This window comes from Capricornis sumatraensis, chromosome 3 (genome assembly GCF_032405125.1).
Source record: "Capricornis sumatraensis isolate serow.1 chromosome 3, serow.2, whole genome shotgun sequence".
NCBI classification, from domain to species: Eukaryota; Metazoa; Chordata; class Mammalia; order Artiodactyla; family Bovidae; genus Capricornis; species Capricornis sumatraensis.
Window position 1 is genome coordinate 177228787 of NC_091071.1, and position 18916 is coordinate 177247702.

At 51.7% G+C, this 18916-nt stretch overlaps 1 protein-coding gene across 2 annotated transcripts in view; it reads left to right on the plus strand.

Annotated features, from left to right (window-relative positions):
- The window catches only part of TMCO4 (transmembrane and coiled-coil domains 4), a 105122-nt gene that overhangs the window by 19434 nt on the left and 66772 nt on the right, over window positions 1–18916 (plus strand). For both annotated transcript variants that reach the window (XM_068968336.1, XM_068968337.1), the window contains exons 4-6: window positions 2540–2717; window positions 9385–9559; window positions 10301–10328. In XM_068968336.1, the coding sequence (XP_068824437.1) occupies window positions 2548–2717; window positions 9385–9559; window positions 10301–10328 (373 nt within the window). In that variant the 5' untranslated portion in view covers window positions 2540–2547. The remainder of the gene's footprint in view (window positions 1–2539; window positions 2718–9384; window positions 9560–10300; window positions 10329–18916) is intronic.

The window sequence follows — 18916 nt, forward strand, 5'->3', positions numbered from 1 at the left end:
CAGATGTTGGTTTGTGGCTTTTAACTAGCTCAGAGTTATTTTGAAAAACAGGTGCCATGTTAGTCGCCAACAGACTTTTAAATAATCCCTCCGTAGATGTAATATTTTGAAAACAAAAGATTTTATTGCTCAGCTGGATGAGAATGAGTTGTGAGCCAAAGTCAGTGTGGCATATGGGTATTAAGCTAGAAATCTCCGGGCAATAAGACGAATGTGTAAAACGGAGATGGTGCAAAAAAAAAAAAAAAAAAAAACGAGATGGTGGGTGAGATGTCTGGCTGAGAGGTCTAGCTTTGGGTTCTGTTCTGCTGTTTTCTGGCATATCCTCCTCCTCTGAGCCTGTTCCCCCAGGAACAGGGAGAAAGTGGACACTGAGTTAGGACCTGGCTTGTAGAGCCGGCTGAGACCGTGTGTGTTAAAACTGCAGCCTGGGGGCCTGGCATCCAGCGGCGGCTCCCTTTTGTTGCCTCTTACTCTCATTTATGCCCCTTTGCTGTGTGCCAGGCACTGTGCTGAGCATTTGTTTGTTTGTTTGTTGACAATTTTATACATTTATTTCTTTAACATTTATGTAGTGTGAGCCCAGTGCCAAGTTCTGTTTTTTCAGTGCTTTATAAATACTGACTTGCATGGCAGTGTTCCTCGTTGCTTGCACAGATCTTCCAGACACATACTATTATAGCCCATTTGTAGGTAAAGGAATCCAGGTGCAGAGAGGTTGAGCTTCCCCAAGTCCCACACCTAGGAGAAGGAGCCCCTTGCATTCACACCATCTGTCTGGTCCTGAGCCTGCATCTGTATCCGCGGTGCCTGTGGTTATGGCTGGCTACCCTCCTGGTCCCCGCTCCCAGGGCCCTTGCAGGCCTGGCTTGGCTTGGTTTGTCCCTACCCCTGCCTTCCCTCCATCCTCTTCAGCCGCTGGCAAAGAACAGAGTAGAGGGAGGGGCAGGGGAGGGCAGGGGGACCTTACTCCCTCCCCGCCCCTCTTCCGTGGCTGCGCTGGGCTTCCCCGTGGCATGCAGGCCCCTCTCGTGCGCCGCATGGACTCTAGAGAGCTCGGGCTCAGAAGTCGCGGTGTGTGCGCTTAGTTGCCCCACAGAATGTGGGATCTTGGTTTCCCAATCGGGGATCGAACTCACGTCTCCTGCATTGGAAAGCAGATTCGTAACCAATGGACCACCAGGGAAGTCCCCCAAATACACAAATCTTCAGTGTACAGTTCAGCGGATCTTAAAACCACCACCTGGGTCAAGACACAGAACATTTTCATCACCTAGAAGCCTTTCTGTATCCCTTCTGAGCCAATATTCCTCCCAATGGCAACCCCTCTTCTGACCCTTCTCGCTATAGATTGGTTTGACCTATTCTTCAAGTTCATATAAACATAATTCTACAGTATATACTCTAGCAAATGACTGCTTATCATAAAGATTCACTCATGTTGAAGTCTGTGCATCAGACTTTGTTCTTTTTTCATCGCCGTGTAGCATTCCATGGTATGACTAGACATAGGTTGTCTGTTCTACTGTGAGTGAAAGTGTGGGTGGTTTCATTTAGAACTATTATGAATGAAGTTTCTCTGAGCATTCATGTACATGTCTTTTGGGGGACATAAACCCTCATTTCTCAGGAATGGAATTGCTGGGGTGTAGGGAAGACATTTGTTTAACTTTAGTGGATAAAATGAGACCATTTTGCCCATGGTTGTACCAAGTTACACTGTCACCAGCTGCATATGAAAGTTCCATTTGCCCCTTACTCCATTAGTATTATAGGTCTTTTTTAGTTTTAATCATTCTGATAGGCGAATGGACTTGGGCTTTTTTCCTTTTAAAATTTGTTTGCTGGGTCAGGTGTTAGTTGCAGGATCTTTAGTTTCGGCATTCGAGCCCTTGGTTGCAGCATGTGGGATCTAGTTCCCCAACCAGGGATTGAACCCAGGCCCCCTGCACTGGGGGAGTGGAGTCCGAGCCACTGGACCACCAGGGACGTCCCTCACTGGAATTTTTCATTTCCGCTTCCTCAGTGGCTAATTCACACTCCCGCCAGTATGTTTGCAGGTTCTATCTGTCTTTTTTCTTTGTCAACACTTGGTGTTGTCAGGTTTTTAAGGTTAGCCATTCTAATGGGTGAGTAGCCTTGTCTTACTGGGGTTTTTATTTTTGTTTCTCTGATTCGTGATGACGTTGAACACCTCTGCATGTGCTTATAGACCACTTCTGTGAGGATGCGTGATATCTTTTGTGAAGTACCTATTTAGGTCTTTTGCTGATCTCAAATTTGCTTTGTTTCTTTTTCTTAGTGACTTGTAAGAGTTGTTGTCATTCTGGGGATACTCAGCCTTTGTGATAAACACATTTGAAAATATCTGCCCCTCCCCCACCACCCAGTCTCTTAAAGATGATAAATAGAAGTTTATCATTTGAATGAGGGCTGATTTATCCATGTTTTCTTTTATGATGGGTAGTTTCTGTGTCCTGTTGAAGGAGGCTTTGCCAACCTGCTGAAAGCAGTCTTTCACTGGGATTTTTCCCTGCAGGACTGGAAATGGCCGCAAGGGACGGGTCGGGCCCGAGGCTGCCCCGGGTGGCTGAGCCGGGTGTGGAGGGGGAGCCACGTCTGCCCACGGGCCGGGAGCTGACTGAGGCCAACCGCTTCACCTACGCCGCCCTCTGCGGCATCTCCTTGTCCCAGCTCTTTCCAGAGCCCGAGCAAAGGTGAGTGCTTCTATCTCACAGAGAGATGGTCGTGCTATTTCAAGGAGATGATTTCTGGCAGCCAGGCAGCCTTCCAGGTGCTACCAGACAGTACAAAGAGGAGAAAGCCATTGTCCTTGCCTTTAGGGAACTCACAACATCGTAGGGGGACAGCGATCCCTCATTTGGTACCCACCCTTTTATACCTTCACAAGGCATTTAAGGGGCGCCTGCTGTTTCACCAGGCGCCGCTTGAAGCACATGGAAAGTGGACGTGAATAAGAGCAACAGGGCCACCTCTGCCCCTGCACTCGAGGACATTCCCTAACAGCGGGACAAGATGTCTGTGCATTCAGTGAGCACGGACTGTGTACTGAGGATTGTGCAAGGCCCTGTGGAGAAAGCAAAGAAAAGCAAGGCCTGGCTCCTGTTCTCCTGGTGCTTACAATCAGGGGGCTAAAACCAGGCGTCTGGGTTTGTGTGTGTGTGTTTAATTTTTATTTATGCGTGTATGACTGCCAGGCCTCCGTTCCCACGCACGGGCTTTCTCTGGTTGCAGCGAGTGGCGGCTTCTCCCCACTGCGGCGTGCCTTGCCTGGCCTCTCTTGCTGCTGAGCACGGGCTCCAGGGCGTGCCGTCTTCAGCAGCTGCAGCGTGTGCGCTTCATTCCCCAAAGTGGAAGGGAAAGTCGCTCAGTCCTTCCGACTCTTTCTGACCCCACGGACTATACATACAGTCCATGGAACTCTCCAGGCCAGAATACTGGAGTGGGTAGCCTTTCCCTTCTCCAGGGGGTCTCCCCGACCCAGACATCAAACCCAGGTCTCCTGCACTGCAGGCGGATTCTTTACCAGCTGAGCCATCAAGGAAGCCCAGGAATACTGGAGTGGGCAGCCTATCCCTTCTCCAGGGTCTTCCCGACCCAGGAATCAAACCGGGGTCTCCTGCACTGCAAGCGGATTCTTTACCGACTGAGCTATGAGGGAAGCCCTGGCATGTGGAATATTCCAGGACTAGGGGTCGAACTGTGTCCCCTGCATTGGAAGGCGGATCCTTAAGCACTGAACCACCAGGGAAGTCCCCAGATGACTGGTCTTAAGAGTGAACGGATGGGCTAAGTGCCGCGATGGGGGATAGGTTCAGTGAGACTTGGTGTTTGGAGTCAGAGTAGTAGAGTGGCTAAAAGCGTGGGCTTGGCCTTCAGGGATTTGCAGGGGAGAGTTTGGAGGGCCGGAGGAGGGTTGTTGGAAAGCTGGTGAAGTTGTTTGGAGAAACCGGGACAGTGACCCAGAGGTGGAGGAACAAAGGTGAGGCGGCCCATTCTGGGGCTGGGGACAGCTTGGGTGCTGAGGAGGGGGAGACGGAGGCCCCACACTGGGGCGGAGGGCCTCGGAGCATGCAGATAGTGTTGCTGGGGCAGGAACTGAGGGGTTGTGGGAATAGGAAGTAGCAAGAAGGTTTCGCTTCTGCATGATTTCCAGGAGCCGTGCCCCCTCAGTCCCAGCGTGGACCCCTGTGAGTAAACTCCTCTGCGCCTCAGTCTTAGCTGGGCTTTTTTTTTCTATCTTTGTCATTCTCACCGGACCAAACACTTGCGCGTATTCATCTCCTTGGGGTTCACCTCCAGGAAGCCTTCCCAGACCCTCCTCACTTGCAGGATGCGTGTCCGCCTGTCTGTCCAGTGACCTGTCCCCATGACCACCGTCACGCTGCACTGTAGCTCTTCCCATACCTGCCACCCCACTCCTGTCCCTGGAGGGCAGGAACTGCCCTGTCCATTGCTTGAGTTCCCAGTGCCTTGCACACGGCTTGGTCTAGCAAAGACAGTAGAGATTTGTAAAAGGAAAGAATGAATAAATACTGACTCTGTTAGCACAGGAGGTAAACCATGGGATTTGAACTTAGATCTGGGTTCAAATCCTACCCCTGCCACTTTCCGATGACGTGTGACCCCTGGCAGGTTATTTAGCTTCCCTAAGCGTCTTCATCTGTAAAGTGGGGCTAATAACGCCCACCCTGCAAGGTGGTTACCGGAGTCAAATGAGATAATATAGGTAAAGCATTTAGCACAGTGTGGCCCACAGTAGGCGCTCAATAAATGTTAATGCTTACCACCTCTGTGACTTGCTTTCTTTGTTCAGTTTCCTTATCTATAAAATGAACTGGAACTTACCCCTACCAGTCAGAGAGCTTTGGGCTGTGAGTAACAGGACACGGTACTGAAAGAGATTTACGTAAGAGGTTTTTCTCACTTGATGAGAAATCAAAAGGAAGAGAGTTCCAGGGTTGATACAGCGCCTCAAAAAGCCTTTGGGATGGCTTCTCTGTAGTTCCCCTGACCTCCCTCTCCTGATCACAGAATGGCTGCTGCAGTGCCATACATCACACCCTCACAGAATAAGACTCGAGGCAAGAAGGGGGAGGACAAGGATGCTCTGCAAGTCTCTCTCATTAGGGAGGAGCGCTTTCCCAGGATGCCCTGCAAAGGCTTCCCCTTTTATGTCATTGGTTAGAGCCAGTCAGATACCCTAGCCTTGCCTGGAAGGGAGGCACGGAAAAACTAAAGACACTTGTCATTCTGTCTCCATCATGGGAGGGGGCTTCTACTGGCCCAGAAGGGGCTGGGGAATCACTGCTGCTGAGAAGCGGCCATCCATCAGAGAGGGTGGTCCTGGGGAAGGAATGTGTGGGTGGCCCCTGCAGAGCCTGGCACAGAAAGTAAAGACAGTGAAGTCACTCAGTCGTGTCCAAATCTTTGCAACCCCATGGACTGTACCTGCCGGGTTCCTGCATCCATGGGATTTTCCAGACCAGAGTACTGGAGTGGGTTGCCATTTCCTTCTTCAGGAGATCTTCCCGACCCAGGGACTGAACCCAGGTCTCCCGCTTCGTAGGCAGACCTTTACTGTCTGAGCCACCAGGGAAGTCCTGGTTTCTTTCTTTCTTTCCTTCTTTCTGGAGGTGAGAATTTATCTCCTTGGGTATTCTGTTCCCGAGCAAGCAAGGGTCCAGCTCCTGCAAGGGTCCAACTCTCTCCCTGCTCCAACCCATACCTGTGCCATACTTAGGAAGCTCTTATCTTTCCAGAAGCTCCCCTGACCTGATAAATCCCTACCTGATAAGCTGGTAGATACACGGGGGAAGAGCTTTGCGTACTTTGTTCACATAAAGAAATATTTATGAACCCGAACTGTGTGCCAGACCTGTGCTGGGCACACCTCCACCTGGGAGGGTGCAGGGAGGAGTTATTGTTCTGTGTGCCCCCCACCCCCAAATCCAAATCTGGTCTTAAGCGCACGAGGGGGTGTTTCCTTCCTGAAAGTTGAGCGCGCGCGTGTGCGTGTGTGTGTGTCTGTGTGTGTGTGTGTGTGTGTGTGTGTGTGTCTGTGTGTGTGTGTTAAGTCACGTCACTTCAGTCCTGTCCAACTCTTTGTGGTCCTGTGTAGCCCGCCAGGCTCCTCTGTCACTGGGATTCTCCAGGCAGGAACACTGGAGTGGGTTGCCGTGCTGCAGCGCAGCGTGAGCACCCCTTTCCACGTGGCTGATCTCGGTCGCCTTAAGACCCAAAACACACTTGGGGAGGGCGCGGTCTCTGCAGTGGTTCAGCATGGCCTCTGGAGTCCGAGACTCGGGGGCTTGGACCCTGGAGCTGCCACTTAAGCTCTGTGGGTCTGAGTATCATCCTTGTTTCTCAAATGGAGGTAAACAGTGCTCGCCGCCCTTGTGGGGCTGTATCCGGAGTCAGCGAGCCCGTGTGTACAGAGCGCCGAGAACGGGAGCTGGCCGATAGTTGCTCTACGGTCACCGTGACTCCTCATCGCCACTGACTGTCATATGTTTTGACTGGGGCTTCCCTGGTGGCTCAGACGGCAAAGAGTCTGCCTGCAATGCAGGAGACCCGAGTTCAATCCCTGGGTCAGAAAGATCCTCTGGAGAAGGGAATGACTACCCACCCCCGTATTCTTCATCAACCCCATTAGAAGCATTTACCAAGACGCTGCCATTCTGCAGTGCTATTTCCTTCCTTAATAGATTGTGCGCTGGCGCTTCACATGTATTCTCACTCACTTGTTTATATGTAGGGCTTTGTTTACGTAGGGCTTTACACGTGCCAGTTTTGTTCTAAGCGCATGACACCTGTTAACTTAGCTAACTAATCCTTTCGACAACCCTATGAAATAGGTTTCATCCTGCTCGCCAGTGTTTCCAAGGCCCAGAGAGGCTAAGTACCTTGCCCAAGATCACACAGCTCACGGCGAAGCTGGGTTTGATCAGAGTTCACGCTCTTTACCCTTCCACTCGTGAGATGCAGTGCTTCCCTGCATCCGTGGACACAGGGCCCGGCCACACCGCTGCCCCAGCCCCAAGACCTTTCTGCATACATGTTGACGCAGAAATGATGCGAGATCCAGTTAGTGATCCCTGCCCCCCATTCACACCCACACATCACCCCAGGATAATTCCAGTAATTCCAGCGGGGCAGATCATAATAATTGTAGTAGCAGTAGCTAACGTTTATTGAGGGTTATCATGTGCCAGGTGCTTTTATCTTGTGATTTAATCTTTCTGGCCAATCTTTGAAGCAGCCCTGTTATCATCCTCACTTTACGACAGAGGAGAATGAAGCTGAGAAGTGAAGGAGGCCGTGGAGCCAGGACTCTCCCGGGGGCAGATTTCAGAGCCCAGCTCAGCCCTCTTCACGACCTCCCTTGGTTGCTTTGTAAATAGTGATGCTGGGACTTCCCTGGTGGTCCAGCGGCTAAGACTCTGCACTCCAGTGCAGGGGGCCCAGGTTCAACCCCAGGTCAGGGAACTAGATCCCACATGCTGCGGCTAGGACCCGGTGCAGCCAAATGAATAAATTTTTTTTTTTAATTTAAATGAAATAGTGATGCTAACCAACATTAATTATCTACTGCGTGCCAAGCCTTGCTTGGGGTGCTTTATATGTAGCTTCTCATTTAATCCTCAAGCAGTTCTGTGAAGTCGGTCTCTTACACTCATTTGCAGATAAGGAAACTGAGGCACAGAGAGGTCAAGTTACTTTCGCAGCCTCGCTCAGCAGTGAAGGACGTTTCCACCGGCCGCTGAGGGGGCTGCCTGCGTGGCCAGGGCCTGCCTCAGCTGCAGAGAGTCACCCTGCCCAGGGTTCTGCCCCCTTCCTGGGGCAGCTGTTGTCCGATGACTCTCTGATGTGAGGGTATGAAGGCCCAGCCCTCTCGCCCCACTGGGGGACATCTCTCTTGGGTCGCCCCATCGTCAGATCTCCCCACAGGGTCAGCTGTGACTTCTCTTGAGACTGGATCTCAGCTCCTTCCCGCCCACCGAGTTCTTCATCCTCCCTGCCCATCCACAGGTGTTGACCCCGAGGGAATCCCCAGTAATCATTTCAGAGCTGCTTCCTGGGGACCTCACCCAAAATGGTGGTGTTCCCAGGATTTGAACCTGAGTCCTGCACCCACCTGCACGGGCCCAACCTGCACAGAGCTGCTTGGGCTTTGACAGCAGCGGCTCTGAGGAGTGGGTTGGGTGCACTGCCTGGGATCCATGGAGACCAGAGCCAAGCAGTGCCAGTGGGGAACCTCCTAAGGTCACCCCCACAACCAGGGAGCTCAGCTTGTTTCTGGGAAACCTTTTCTCGGAACTTGTCTAATCACCTCCCGTCTGACTCTCCTGCTCCACATCCCAGTGGTAGCTTCAGATCAAACCCTGATGTGGGCTCTGCCGGGGTCCCCAAGATGCCATGAAAGTGAAAAAGTGTCAGTCACTCAGTCGTGTCCGACTCTTTGTGACCCCACGGACTGTAGCCTGCCAGGCTCCTCTGTCCCTGAAATTCTCCAGGCAAGAATACTGGAGTGGGTTGCCATTCCCTTCTCCAGCGGATCTTGCCCACCCAGGGATCAAACCTGGGTCTCCTGCATTGCAAGCAGATTCTTCACCATCTGAGTCACCAGAGAAGTGCCCCCAAGATGCCATGGGCTTCCTGCATCTCCTGGGGTCCCTTCTGCCCTGGAGTATCCCATCCATCCCCCACCCAAGGACCCCTGTGGGACTCAGCTCAAATACTCACTATGGACAGAGACCCCTCAGTGATGGTGGCATAACTTCCTCCACACTTGTCCACTCTGTGGCGGCCAGCGTGTTTCTAGAAAGCATGTCCGTGGCTGTTTCCAACAGCAGGAGGTCTCCGTCTGCGGGAAGCCTTTTCTGGTCGCTGCCCCTCGCCTCCCAGGTGGATTCGAGGCCCCCTCTCTGGGTTCATCGGGGCTGGATTCCTGCCTCTGTCCTAGCGTGTCCCACACACTGGATCAGTCAGTTCCGTCTGGGTCTCTACCTCCTGAGGAGCTTCTTACCCAAGACCCGTCTGGCTCATTTTTTATTTCACAGCCCTCAGGGCAGGCTGGGCTCAGGGTGTTTGGTCAGTAACTAACTGCTCGTTGCCCTCATTCCTATGGTTTATCAGCTCCTTGTGGTTAAAGTTTTGGTGGAGTAAGCTCAGACCTGCTCTCCTGAAATCGGGTTTGGCTCTCTCACTATATTCCATGGGCCACAGTTGCCCTGGTTTTTCGTAGATGCCGGCTCTTCGCATCCCTTGACATGTCTCGTCTTGTGAGTTGCACGGTCCAGGTTAACATGTCTCGTCTTGTGAGTTGCACGGTCCAGGGTCTCAGCGGCGTTTGTCTTGCAGGTCCTTCTGCACAGACTTTGTGGTTGGCCTGGTGAAGTGGCTGGACCTGTCTGAAGCCGTCTTGCCTACCATGACTGCTTTTGCCAGTGGTCTGGGAGGCGAAGGAGCAGACATGTTTGCTCAGGTTTTGTTGAAGGACCCCATCTTGAAGGATGACCCACTGGTGATCACTCAGGTACACCCACTGCCCAGGTAGCAGCTGCTGGGGAAAGTAGACAGCCTCCTCTCAGAGTCAGCCTGAATATCACTGCTAGTTGTGTGGGGGGAGTTCAAAGGTTAAATATTGCATCCTAATATCTGATGATGTGATGATCATAGCTAGTGTTGAATTATCATTATCGAATATTTACTATTGATCTATTACTTAAACATTGCTTCTTATATGTAGTACCTTTACTCATATGGACTCATTTAATTCTCAAAGCAATTTTATGAGGTAGGTAAAGTGATCATCCCCATTTTATAGATGAGAAAATTGAGGCACAGAGAGGTTTAGTAACTTGTTCAAGGTCACACAGCTGATTTGAACCTTGGCCATCTGACTCAAAAGCCCGTGTTCCTAGCCATTAAGCCGCGGTGCCTCTCTTTGGAAGCGTCAACTTTGCTGTGTGTGCTTGGGCATGTCGCTCACCTGCTCTGCGTGCACTGAAGCAGGCAGACACTTGACCCGGGCTCTCGGTGCCAGCAGAGCACGCTTAAAGCAGCCCTTGCCGTCCTTCATCTGACTCCCTGAAGCTCTCACACGCTTGTTTGGTTATGGGCTGGCTTGTTGCTCTGGCTTGCCACTCAAATGCAGGGCAAAGGTATCTTGTCTGCCTTGTGTTCCCACCTATTGTTAAGAGTCAGAAAATATATGTCCAATGAGCAGGCTGGTTACGTATCAACCTATTGCTAATTCCTGTTACTTTCCCCTCAGGACCTTCTGAGCTTCTCACTCAAGGATGGTGAGTTGATAGTTCCTAAGTTCTGTAAGTTGTGGGCACGTGTCTCCCCCGCAGCCAGGGAAGCCAGGGTTAGGTGCTGCCTCTGTTGGCCCCATGCTCGTGGCCTGTTCAGAGCAAGAAAGGAAAGGGAAGCCCGTAGCACTGGGGGGCTGGGGAGCGCTCCATTCACGCCAAACACCAGCGGCGTGGTGCTTCTTGCGGTTTTATGGGTTCCTCACCACACCCTCTCACCTTCTCAGTAGCTCTGGAGCCTGGCTCTTGCCCTCCAAGGTCTATTCTGCTGACATCAGGGAGAAGGAACACAGAATTGAAAATGACATTCCAACAGCCTCAGCACCATGTAATAAAGGAAAGTTTCAGGGACTTCCCTGGTGGTCCAGGGGTTAAGAATCGGCCTTGCAATGCAGGGGACACGTGTTCAATCCCTGGTCAGGGAACTAAGATCCCACATGCCACGGGGCAGCTAAGCCCACTCGCCATAGCTAGCGAGCCTGCACACCACAACAAAAGATCCCACGTACCACAGCTAAGACCAACTCAGCCAAATAAATAAACGCTTTTTATAAACACGAGAGGTTTCCACCGAAACTCTGGCTCGTGGGCAATTGGAGGGGTAAGAAGAGGAGGAAGAGGAACAGAATTTCACAAATAGGCCTAGCAAACTCAGGAGCATTGGCAGGAGAGAACGCTCAGAGGAGGGTCGCGGGGCCGGAGCCCAGCGAGCTCTGCACGTTCGCAGGGTCCCAGGCGGTTCCCGTGGCGTTTACAGTCTGAGAAGCGCAGCTCTGAGGCTCAGACCCCAGCATGGCTCTTTTCCAGCCACGCGGAAGGTTTACCTCTATCTCAGAGCTGAATGGGGATCACCCAAGGGTGATCTGGCCCAGCCCCTGCTTTCAGGCGGGCACAGCCTGAAGTAACATGTCTTCTTTTAAAAACAGATTATTTATTTATTTTGGGTGCGCTGGGAGATGTGGGTTCAATCCTTGGGTCGGGAAGATCCCCTAGAGGAGGGTATGGCGACCCACTCCAGTATCCTTGCCTGGAGAATCCCCAGGAACAGAGCCTCGCAGTCGCAAAGAGTCAGACACGACTGAGCGGCTGAGCACAGCACTGGCTCTTACTTGGGGCTCTCAGGATCTTCGCTACATGAGGGCTTCTTAGTTGCAGCATGCATGATCTAGTTCCCCAACCAGGGATCGAACGTAGGCCCCCTGAATTGGGAGCGCAGGTTTAGCCGATGGGCCGCGTGGCTGAGCTGTGGTCTGAGGGTGTGGTGGAGTTAGTCTGAGAATCCTTGGTAGAATCCCTTTTATTTTTGCAAACTGAAATGAGGGAATATTCGATAGTCCTGGATGCTCTTAGAATGATGGGTGGTTTGCCCGGAGGTCTGGGGCGCAGGTTTCTGGAGAGCAGGCTAGCCGGTTAGCACACACACACTCTCACGTGCTCGTCATGGTAACAACAAAGCGCCGGGTCCGAGCACTTGCTGGGAGGCCAGGCGGCTGCCGGGGGCTGTGCAGACTTGGAGTCCTCCTTGCCCCCTGAGAGGTGCTGGGGGCCCCTGTTCCTATCTTGCGGGTCAGGGTCCTCTTGGGTGAGACTCATATTTCCAAGAGGAGCGACTGGGGCCCAGAGAGGGGAAGGGGCTTTCCCGGAAGCACATGGTGGCAGGTGGTCTTCTGGTAGGAACCAGGTCTCCAGCCTCCCGGGCCAGCCCTCTGTCCCACGGTCTTATCACAAGGGAAGCAGCTCCTGTGTGTGCCGGACTCTCCCTTCTGTCTCCCAGAGCCACGTGTATCCTAGCCCACCACCTGCCCGCACCTGCCAATCACAACCCTCTGAGCGCCCGTGAGCACCCCAGGACACCGTAACTTACCACCCTTTGCTGTGGATGACCTTGGCCTGGCTCTCACAGAATAGTTAGAGTGGGTTTGAAATGGCCTGTCTGTAATAGCATCATCTGGTACTTCATGCCCTCCCGGGGGCATTCTCATAGGCAACCTCTAAACTGGCATTCAGTTCAGTTCAGTTGCTCAGTCGTGTCCGACTCTTTGCGACCCCATGGACTGGAGCATGCCAGGCCTCCCTGTCCATCACCAACTCCCGGAGTTCACTCAGACTCATGTCCATGGAGTCGGTGATGCCATCTAGCCATCTCATCTTCTATCGTCCCCTTCTCCTCCTGCCTTCAGTCTTTCCCAGCATCAGGATCTTTTCAATTGAATCAGTTCTTTGCATCAGGTGGCCAAAGTATTGGATTTTCAGACTGGCATTGCCTGTTAAATTTCTCTTGAGAGTTCCCTCCACTTGCTAAGCATCTGCTCATGCTGGTGACTGCCCCTGGCCCTTGTGAAGCATTGTTTCACAGCATCCTCATCACCATCTTTTCGTGTACATGTTCCCAGTTCACAGATGAGCAAACTGAGGCTCAGAGAGGTAAAGTAACAGGTCTAAGCTGTTAAGTGGCAGAGCCGACATTCTAAAATAAGTGCTGCTAACAAAAACCTTCTCAGAATTTACCCGTGGGAGTTGGAGGGACGCAGAGGCATCCCCACGGGAAGATAATGATCCCTCGAGTCTAAGCCAGCTTCCCAGGTGGCACAGCAGTAGAGAATCTGCCTGCCAAGGCAGGAGACTCAGGAGATGCAGATTCAATCCCTGGGTCGGGAAGGTCTCCTGGAGGAGGAAATGGCAACCCACTCCAGTATTCTCACCTGGAAAATTCCATGGACAGACAGGTCCGTGGGGTCACAAAGAACTGGACACGACTCAGCAACTGAGCATGTATGTCTAAAGAGTACCAGTCTCTCATAGCATCTGAGGGGTACCTTTGGTTTGTCTCAGAGCCTCTCCAGATGCTGGCATCTACAAATAGGAGCACGGTCAGTGACACACCAGGACCCCCAATGGGAGCTGGTGGAAGGGCTCAAAAGTTCCCCAGAAGGCAGAGGTTGGTAGCCCCTCAAACCATCCAGACGGCCCTCATCAGACACAGGTGGGCCCCAGAGAGATGGCAGGTTCAGTTCCAGCCCCCCACAGTAAAGCAAGTCACGTGACCATATGTGGTTTTCAGTGCATCTAAAAGTTATATTTACACTATACTGGAAAAGGTCAGTTTTCATTCCAATCCCAAAGAAAGGCAATCCCAAAGAATGCTCAAACTACCACACAATTGCACTCATCTCACACACTAGTAAAGTAATGCTCAAAATTCTCCAAGCCAGGCTTCAGCAATACGTGAACCGTGAACTTCCTGATGTTCAAGCTGGTTTTAGAAAAGGCAGAGGAACCAGAGATCAAATTGCCAACATCTGCTGGATCATGGAAAAAGCAAGAGAGTTCCAGAAAAACATCTATTTCTGCTTTATTGACTATGCCAAAGCCTTTGACTGTGTGGATCACAATAAACTGTGGACAATTCTGAAAGAGATGGGAATACTAGACCACCTGACCTGCCTCTTGAGAAATCTGTATGCAGGTCAGGAAGCAACAGTTAGAACTGGACATGGAACAACAGACTGATTCCAAATAGGAAAAGGAGTATGTCAAGGCTGTATATCGTCACCCTGCTTATTTAACTTATATGCAGAGTACATCATGAGAAACGCTGGGCTGGAAGAAACACAAGCTGGAATCAAGATTGCCGGGAGAAATATCAGTAACCTCAGATATGCAGATAACACCACCCTTATGGCAGAAAGTGAAGAAGAACTAAAAAGCCTCTTGATGAAAGTGAAAGTGGAGAGTGAAAAAGTTGGCTTAAAGCTCAACATTCAGAAAACGAAGATCATGGCATCTGGTCCCATCACTCCATGGGAAGTAGATGGGGAAACAGTGGAAACAGTGTCAGACTTTATTTTTGGGAGCTCCAAAATCACTGCAGATGGTGACTGCAGCCACAAAATTAAAATACGCTTTCTGCTTGGAAGAAAAGTTATGACCAACCTAGACAGCATATTGAAAAGCAGAGACATTACTTTGCTGACTAAGGTCCGTCTAGTCAAGGCTATGGTTTTTCCAGTAGTCATGTATGGATGTGAGAGTTGGACTGTGAAGAAAGCTGAGTGCCGAAGAATTGATGCTTTTGAACTGTGGTGTTGGAGAAGACTCTTGAGAGTCCCTTGGACTGCAAGGAGATCCAACCAGTCCATTCTGAAGGAGATCAACCCTGGGATTTCTTTGGAAGGAATGATGGTAACGCTGAAGCTCCAGTACTTTGGCCACTTCATGCGAAGAGTTGACTCATTGGAAAAGACTCTGATGCTGGGAGGGGTTAGGGGCAGGAGGAGAAGGGGACGGCCGAGGATGAGATGGCTGGATGGCATCACGGACTCGATAGACGTGAGTCTGAGTGAACTCCAGGAGTTGGTGATGGACAGGGAGGCCTGGTGTGCTGCGATTCATGGGGTCGCGAAGAGTCGGACATGACTGAGCGATTGAACTGAACTGAAGAACCAAGAACTGGGAGCACTGAGGGATCTGCCTGCCTGGTGTTAAAATTCATCGGCAAGTTGCTGAATGTCTCTGCCTCCGTTTCCTTGGGCATCAAATGGGAGCGACAGTACTCTTTACCTCATAGGGCGGTGGTGAGGACTGAGTGGAATAACCCAGATCGAGTGCTGAGAACACAGCTGGTGCTCAGGACGCAGGCCCTGAGTGCTGAGGGGCCGCGGTGGTCACGGGGAAATGGGAAGTTCCCGGGAACCAGGAGACCTGGACTCTCATCCTGTCTCTGAGACATTTGTGATGTCAAGTCACTTAACTTCTCTGAACTTCAATTTCAAGCACAAAGAGGCAAGAGCTCAATGCTACTTCAAAGCAAAACAAAACTGTCTTTGGTCCTAAGAACACAGTTAAGGATCTTGTAAGGAGAAGGTCAGTGTCATAGTTGGGCCAGTTGTTCAAGGCCTTTCTCGTAAGCTCCATGAGGGCAGGGCTCTTGTCTGGCTTTTTCACCGTTGTTTCCCAGTGTCTGCAACACTGGTGGACAGATAGTGTTTGTTGGATGGATGGACGGATAGTCGAATGGATGGACAGAAGGAAGAATGGATGGTCTTTGCTTAGAGCACAAGCTTAGGCACTAGCAAGGTGGTTTGTCTGAGCTGTAGGGTTAAGCCATCTTTTTCTGCAGAGACTGAGGGGGTGGGGCACACAGCACAGAATAAAGCTGTCTGTCTATGTGGCTGTGTTTCTCTGGGTGTGAGGCAGGGTGGTTAGTCATGGAATCAGCCCAAGAAATCAACACGAAGAGCTGCACGTCTCAGAACTTCCTGGAAGGTTGACCTTTACTGACGACGTTGGGATCTTAGTCACGGAACGATGGCCGTCTTGGCAGCGGTAGGGTGGAATTTCTTTGCACACTAACCATTTTCTTCTCCTCACCCGGTAACAACCCACGAAGCCTCCGGCCCACCTAGCTGGAAAAATCAGCCTTTCGTATGTTGACGGTTAAACTGAATCTGAGCTCACTAAACCGGGCTTTCACAGTGGCGGCACTGCAGACATGGGGACTGGATGATTCTTTGTTGTGGAGCCCTGCTGTGCCTTCTGGGGGATTTAGCCACCTCCCTGGCCTCTTCTCACTAGACGCCAGTAGCACTCCCTGACTTGGGACAACCGGAAATGTTTCCAAACTTTACCAGCTGTTCTTGGGGTGGGGGTGGGGAGCACAAAACCGCCCCTAGGGGAGAACCACTCGTCCAGGACCCACAGTGTGGCCAGGTGGGGCTGCTTTACTAGTAGTTGGTGGTCTTTCTAAGTGACCTAGGAGCTTCCCTGGTGGTCCAGTAGTTAAGAACCTGCCTTGTAATGCAGGATTCGTGGGTTCAATCCCTGGTGTGGGAACTAAGATCCCACAAGCTGCAGGGCAGCCGAGCCCACTCACCACCACAGACCGCGTGATGCCTCAGAGACCCTGAATGCCACGTCTAAGATGAGACGCAGCCTACACAAATAAACAGATAGAAGTTACCCAGTGGCTCTCCTGGGTCATGTAACACAGACGGTGAATGACTGCATCGTGTAATATATAATCCTTAGAGCAACTGCTGGAATAGATACCTGTTATCTCCACTGGGAGGAAATTAGGCTCAGGAGGTTAGGTAACCAGAGGTGAAATTTCAAAATAAGTTTCAAATTCCATTTAAGGCAGTGAGTCTCATGGTGAATTATGAGCTGGAGACAGAAGCTGAATCATGGTTCTCGCCCTCTGTACCCTGAATCCAAAGGTAGCATTGGCTCCGGGCGATGGGACCCAAGGAGGTGCAGCTGCAGGAGACAGAACCACCTTCACCGCAAACCTGGCTCCACTTTCTGACCCGGTTTTTATGACTGAATTGCAAAGCCTACCTTGCCGATGAATCAGAAAAGCCTGAGAAGCCGTCATCTGTCATGTTGGAATGCACACATTGTCACCTGGGGGACTGGGCCTCCGTCAGGATCCTCAAGACTCGGCAAGCTTGTTATCAGTATTGAACTGATTGACCCATTCAGCCAGTAAGAACTGAGCCCCGCTATGCATGCCAGGCCCTCTGCTGGGCGCCAGGAGGAATCCTCCCCAGGGCCGATGCTCATGGAGTGCCTACTGTGTGCCAGCCCTGAGCAGAGGGCTTTTATAATTTGTTTCAACCCCTCAACAACACTGGGAGGTAGATGATGCTGCCCACTGCCGCCTCGTTGTACTGACGAGGCGGCAGCAGCCCAGAAAGGGAAATCAGCTGCCTGAGGTCACACCAATGGGGAGAAGGAGGGCAGGAGTTGAGCCCGGGCATCGTGGTTCCAGAGTCTACCCTTATCATCGGCCATGCGGCCTGTGGGATCTTAGTTCCCTGACCTGGGATTGAACCCACGCCCGCAGCAGTGGAACCTTGGAGTTTTAACCCCTGGGCCCGCCAGGGAAGTTCTCCAGTCTCTTAACTGCTGTTCTCCTTCCCACGTGGAGATGAAATGATAGAACCCTCGTCCTTACAGCTGCCCTTAAGGGGATGTGCTGAGGCCAGAACCAGGAGTGAGCACGCTGTGAGGCAGGATCCCAAGGAGTGGCCACACAGGGCGGCCTCTCAGAAGGTGAAGCTGGAGGAGGGTCTTGGAAGAGGCCCTTCGGCTCTCACGACCACTGGCCTTGAACTACGCTCGTTGCTACCAGAGTGTCCTTCATTGTCCCCCCAGAACGAGCCGCGAAAAGGCAGCAGTCATACCCGGAACCATCTGAGGTCAAGTCCTGCCCTGAGTCGGGCTGCATCTTAGAAGCCCCACCCCTCCAGCCACGCTCTCCCAACCAGCATGAACACCCTGACTTGTAAGTCAGCCCAGCGCCCAGGGTGGGGGCCCAGGGGGAACGGGACTGGAGGTAGGTGTGCTTTCTTTGTATGAAAAAAAATTCACTGAGGGTGAAACTGGGCATTAATATTCCAAATGCTATATGACCTGTACAGTTAGAAAAGTTAGGGGAGGCCTCCCCGCTCGTCCAGTGGCTACGACCCCACGCTCCCAGTGTAGGGGACCAGGTTCAATCCCTGATCAAGGCAAGTCGATCCTATATGCCGGATGCCACAGCTAAGACTCAGCTCAGCCAAGTAAATGAATAAATAGAAAATAAGACGAGGAGAGTTGGGGGAATTCCCGGAAGTTCAGTGGTTAGGACTCAGCACTTTCATTGCTGGGACCCAGGTTCCTTCCCTGGTTGGAGAACTAAGATCCCTCGAGCTGCATGGCACAGCCCAAAAGAAGAAAGAAAAATTGGCCCATCAACGGATGGGAGTGTGGTGGGCTGGGTAAGTGGCTGTATGAGCATGGCCTGAGAGCGACCTCAGACCCTAAGGGAGCAGTGAGACAGGTCCCCAGGCTGACTCAGCAGCTCACAGCCTCACCCCAGCAGCCCCTGCTTCCTAGCATCTAAGGGTCTAGGAAACATGGCAAATTACCATAAAAAGGGTGCTATCAGCCACCCTTTCTCGGCCACAGTCCATGGGGCGGCAAAGAGTTGAACAAGACGTAAGTGACTAACACTTTCACTTTCCAGCCACGTTTATCTGAGGACTAATTTATAGAGCTACGTGTGGCTCAGGCGGTGAAGAACCCGCCTGTGGTGCAGGAGACCCAGGTTTGATCCCTGGGTTGGGAAGATCCCCTGGAGAAGGGCATGGCAACCCACTCCAGTATTCTTGCCTGGAAAATCCCACGGACAGAGGAGCCTGGCAGGTTAAAATCTCTGGGGTCACAGAGAGTCAGACACTACTGAACGGCTAAACTTTCACTTTCACACTCGACCACTTACTGCATCCTAGGTGCTGGCCAGGTCCATCACATGTGTCTTCTCAGTGCATCTCAATGAAAGCCAGATGAAAAAGATATTCTTGCCCCCATTGTACAGATGAGGAAACTGAGGCTCAGAGAGATCAAGAAAGTTGTCCGAAGCCATTCAGCTATAAAGATAATCAGATGAAAATTCAAATGCCAGTCTGCATGGCAACTGCCTGAGTTTCTGCCTGAGTTCCTTTCCTTTGGTCTTGAGGGCAGCCCCCCGCCCCCAAGGGAAGGGCTTGGCAGTGATCTCTTCCCAAAGGTCTGGGTTGCTGCTGCTCTCCACA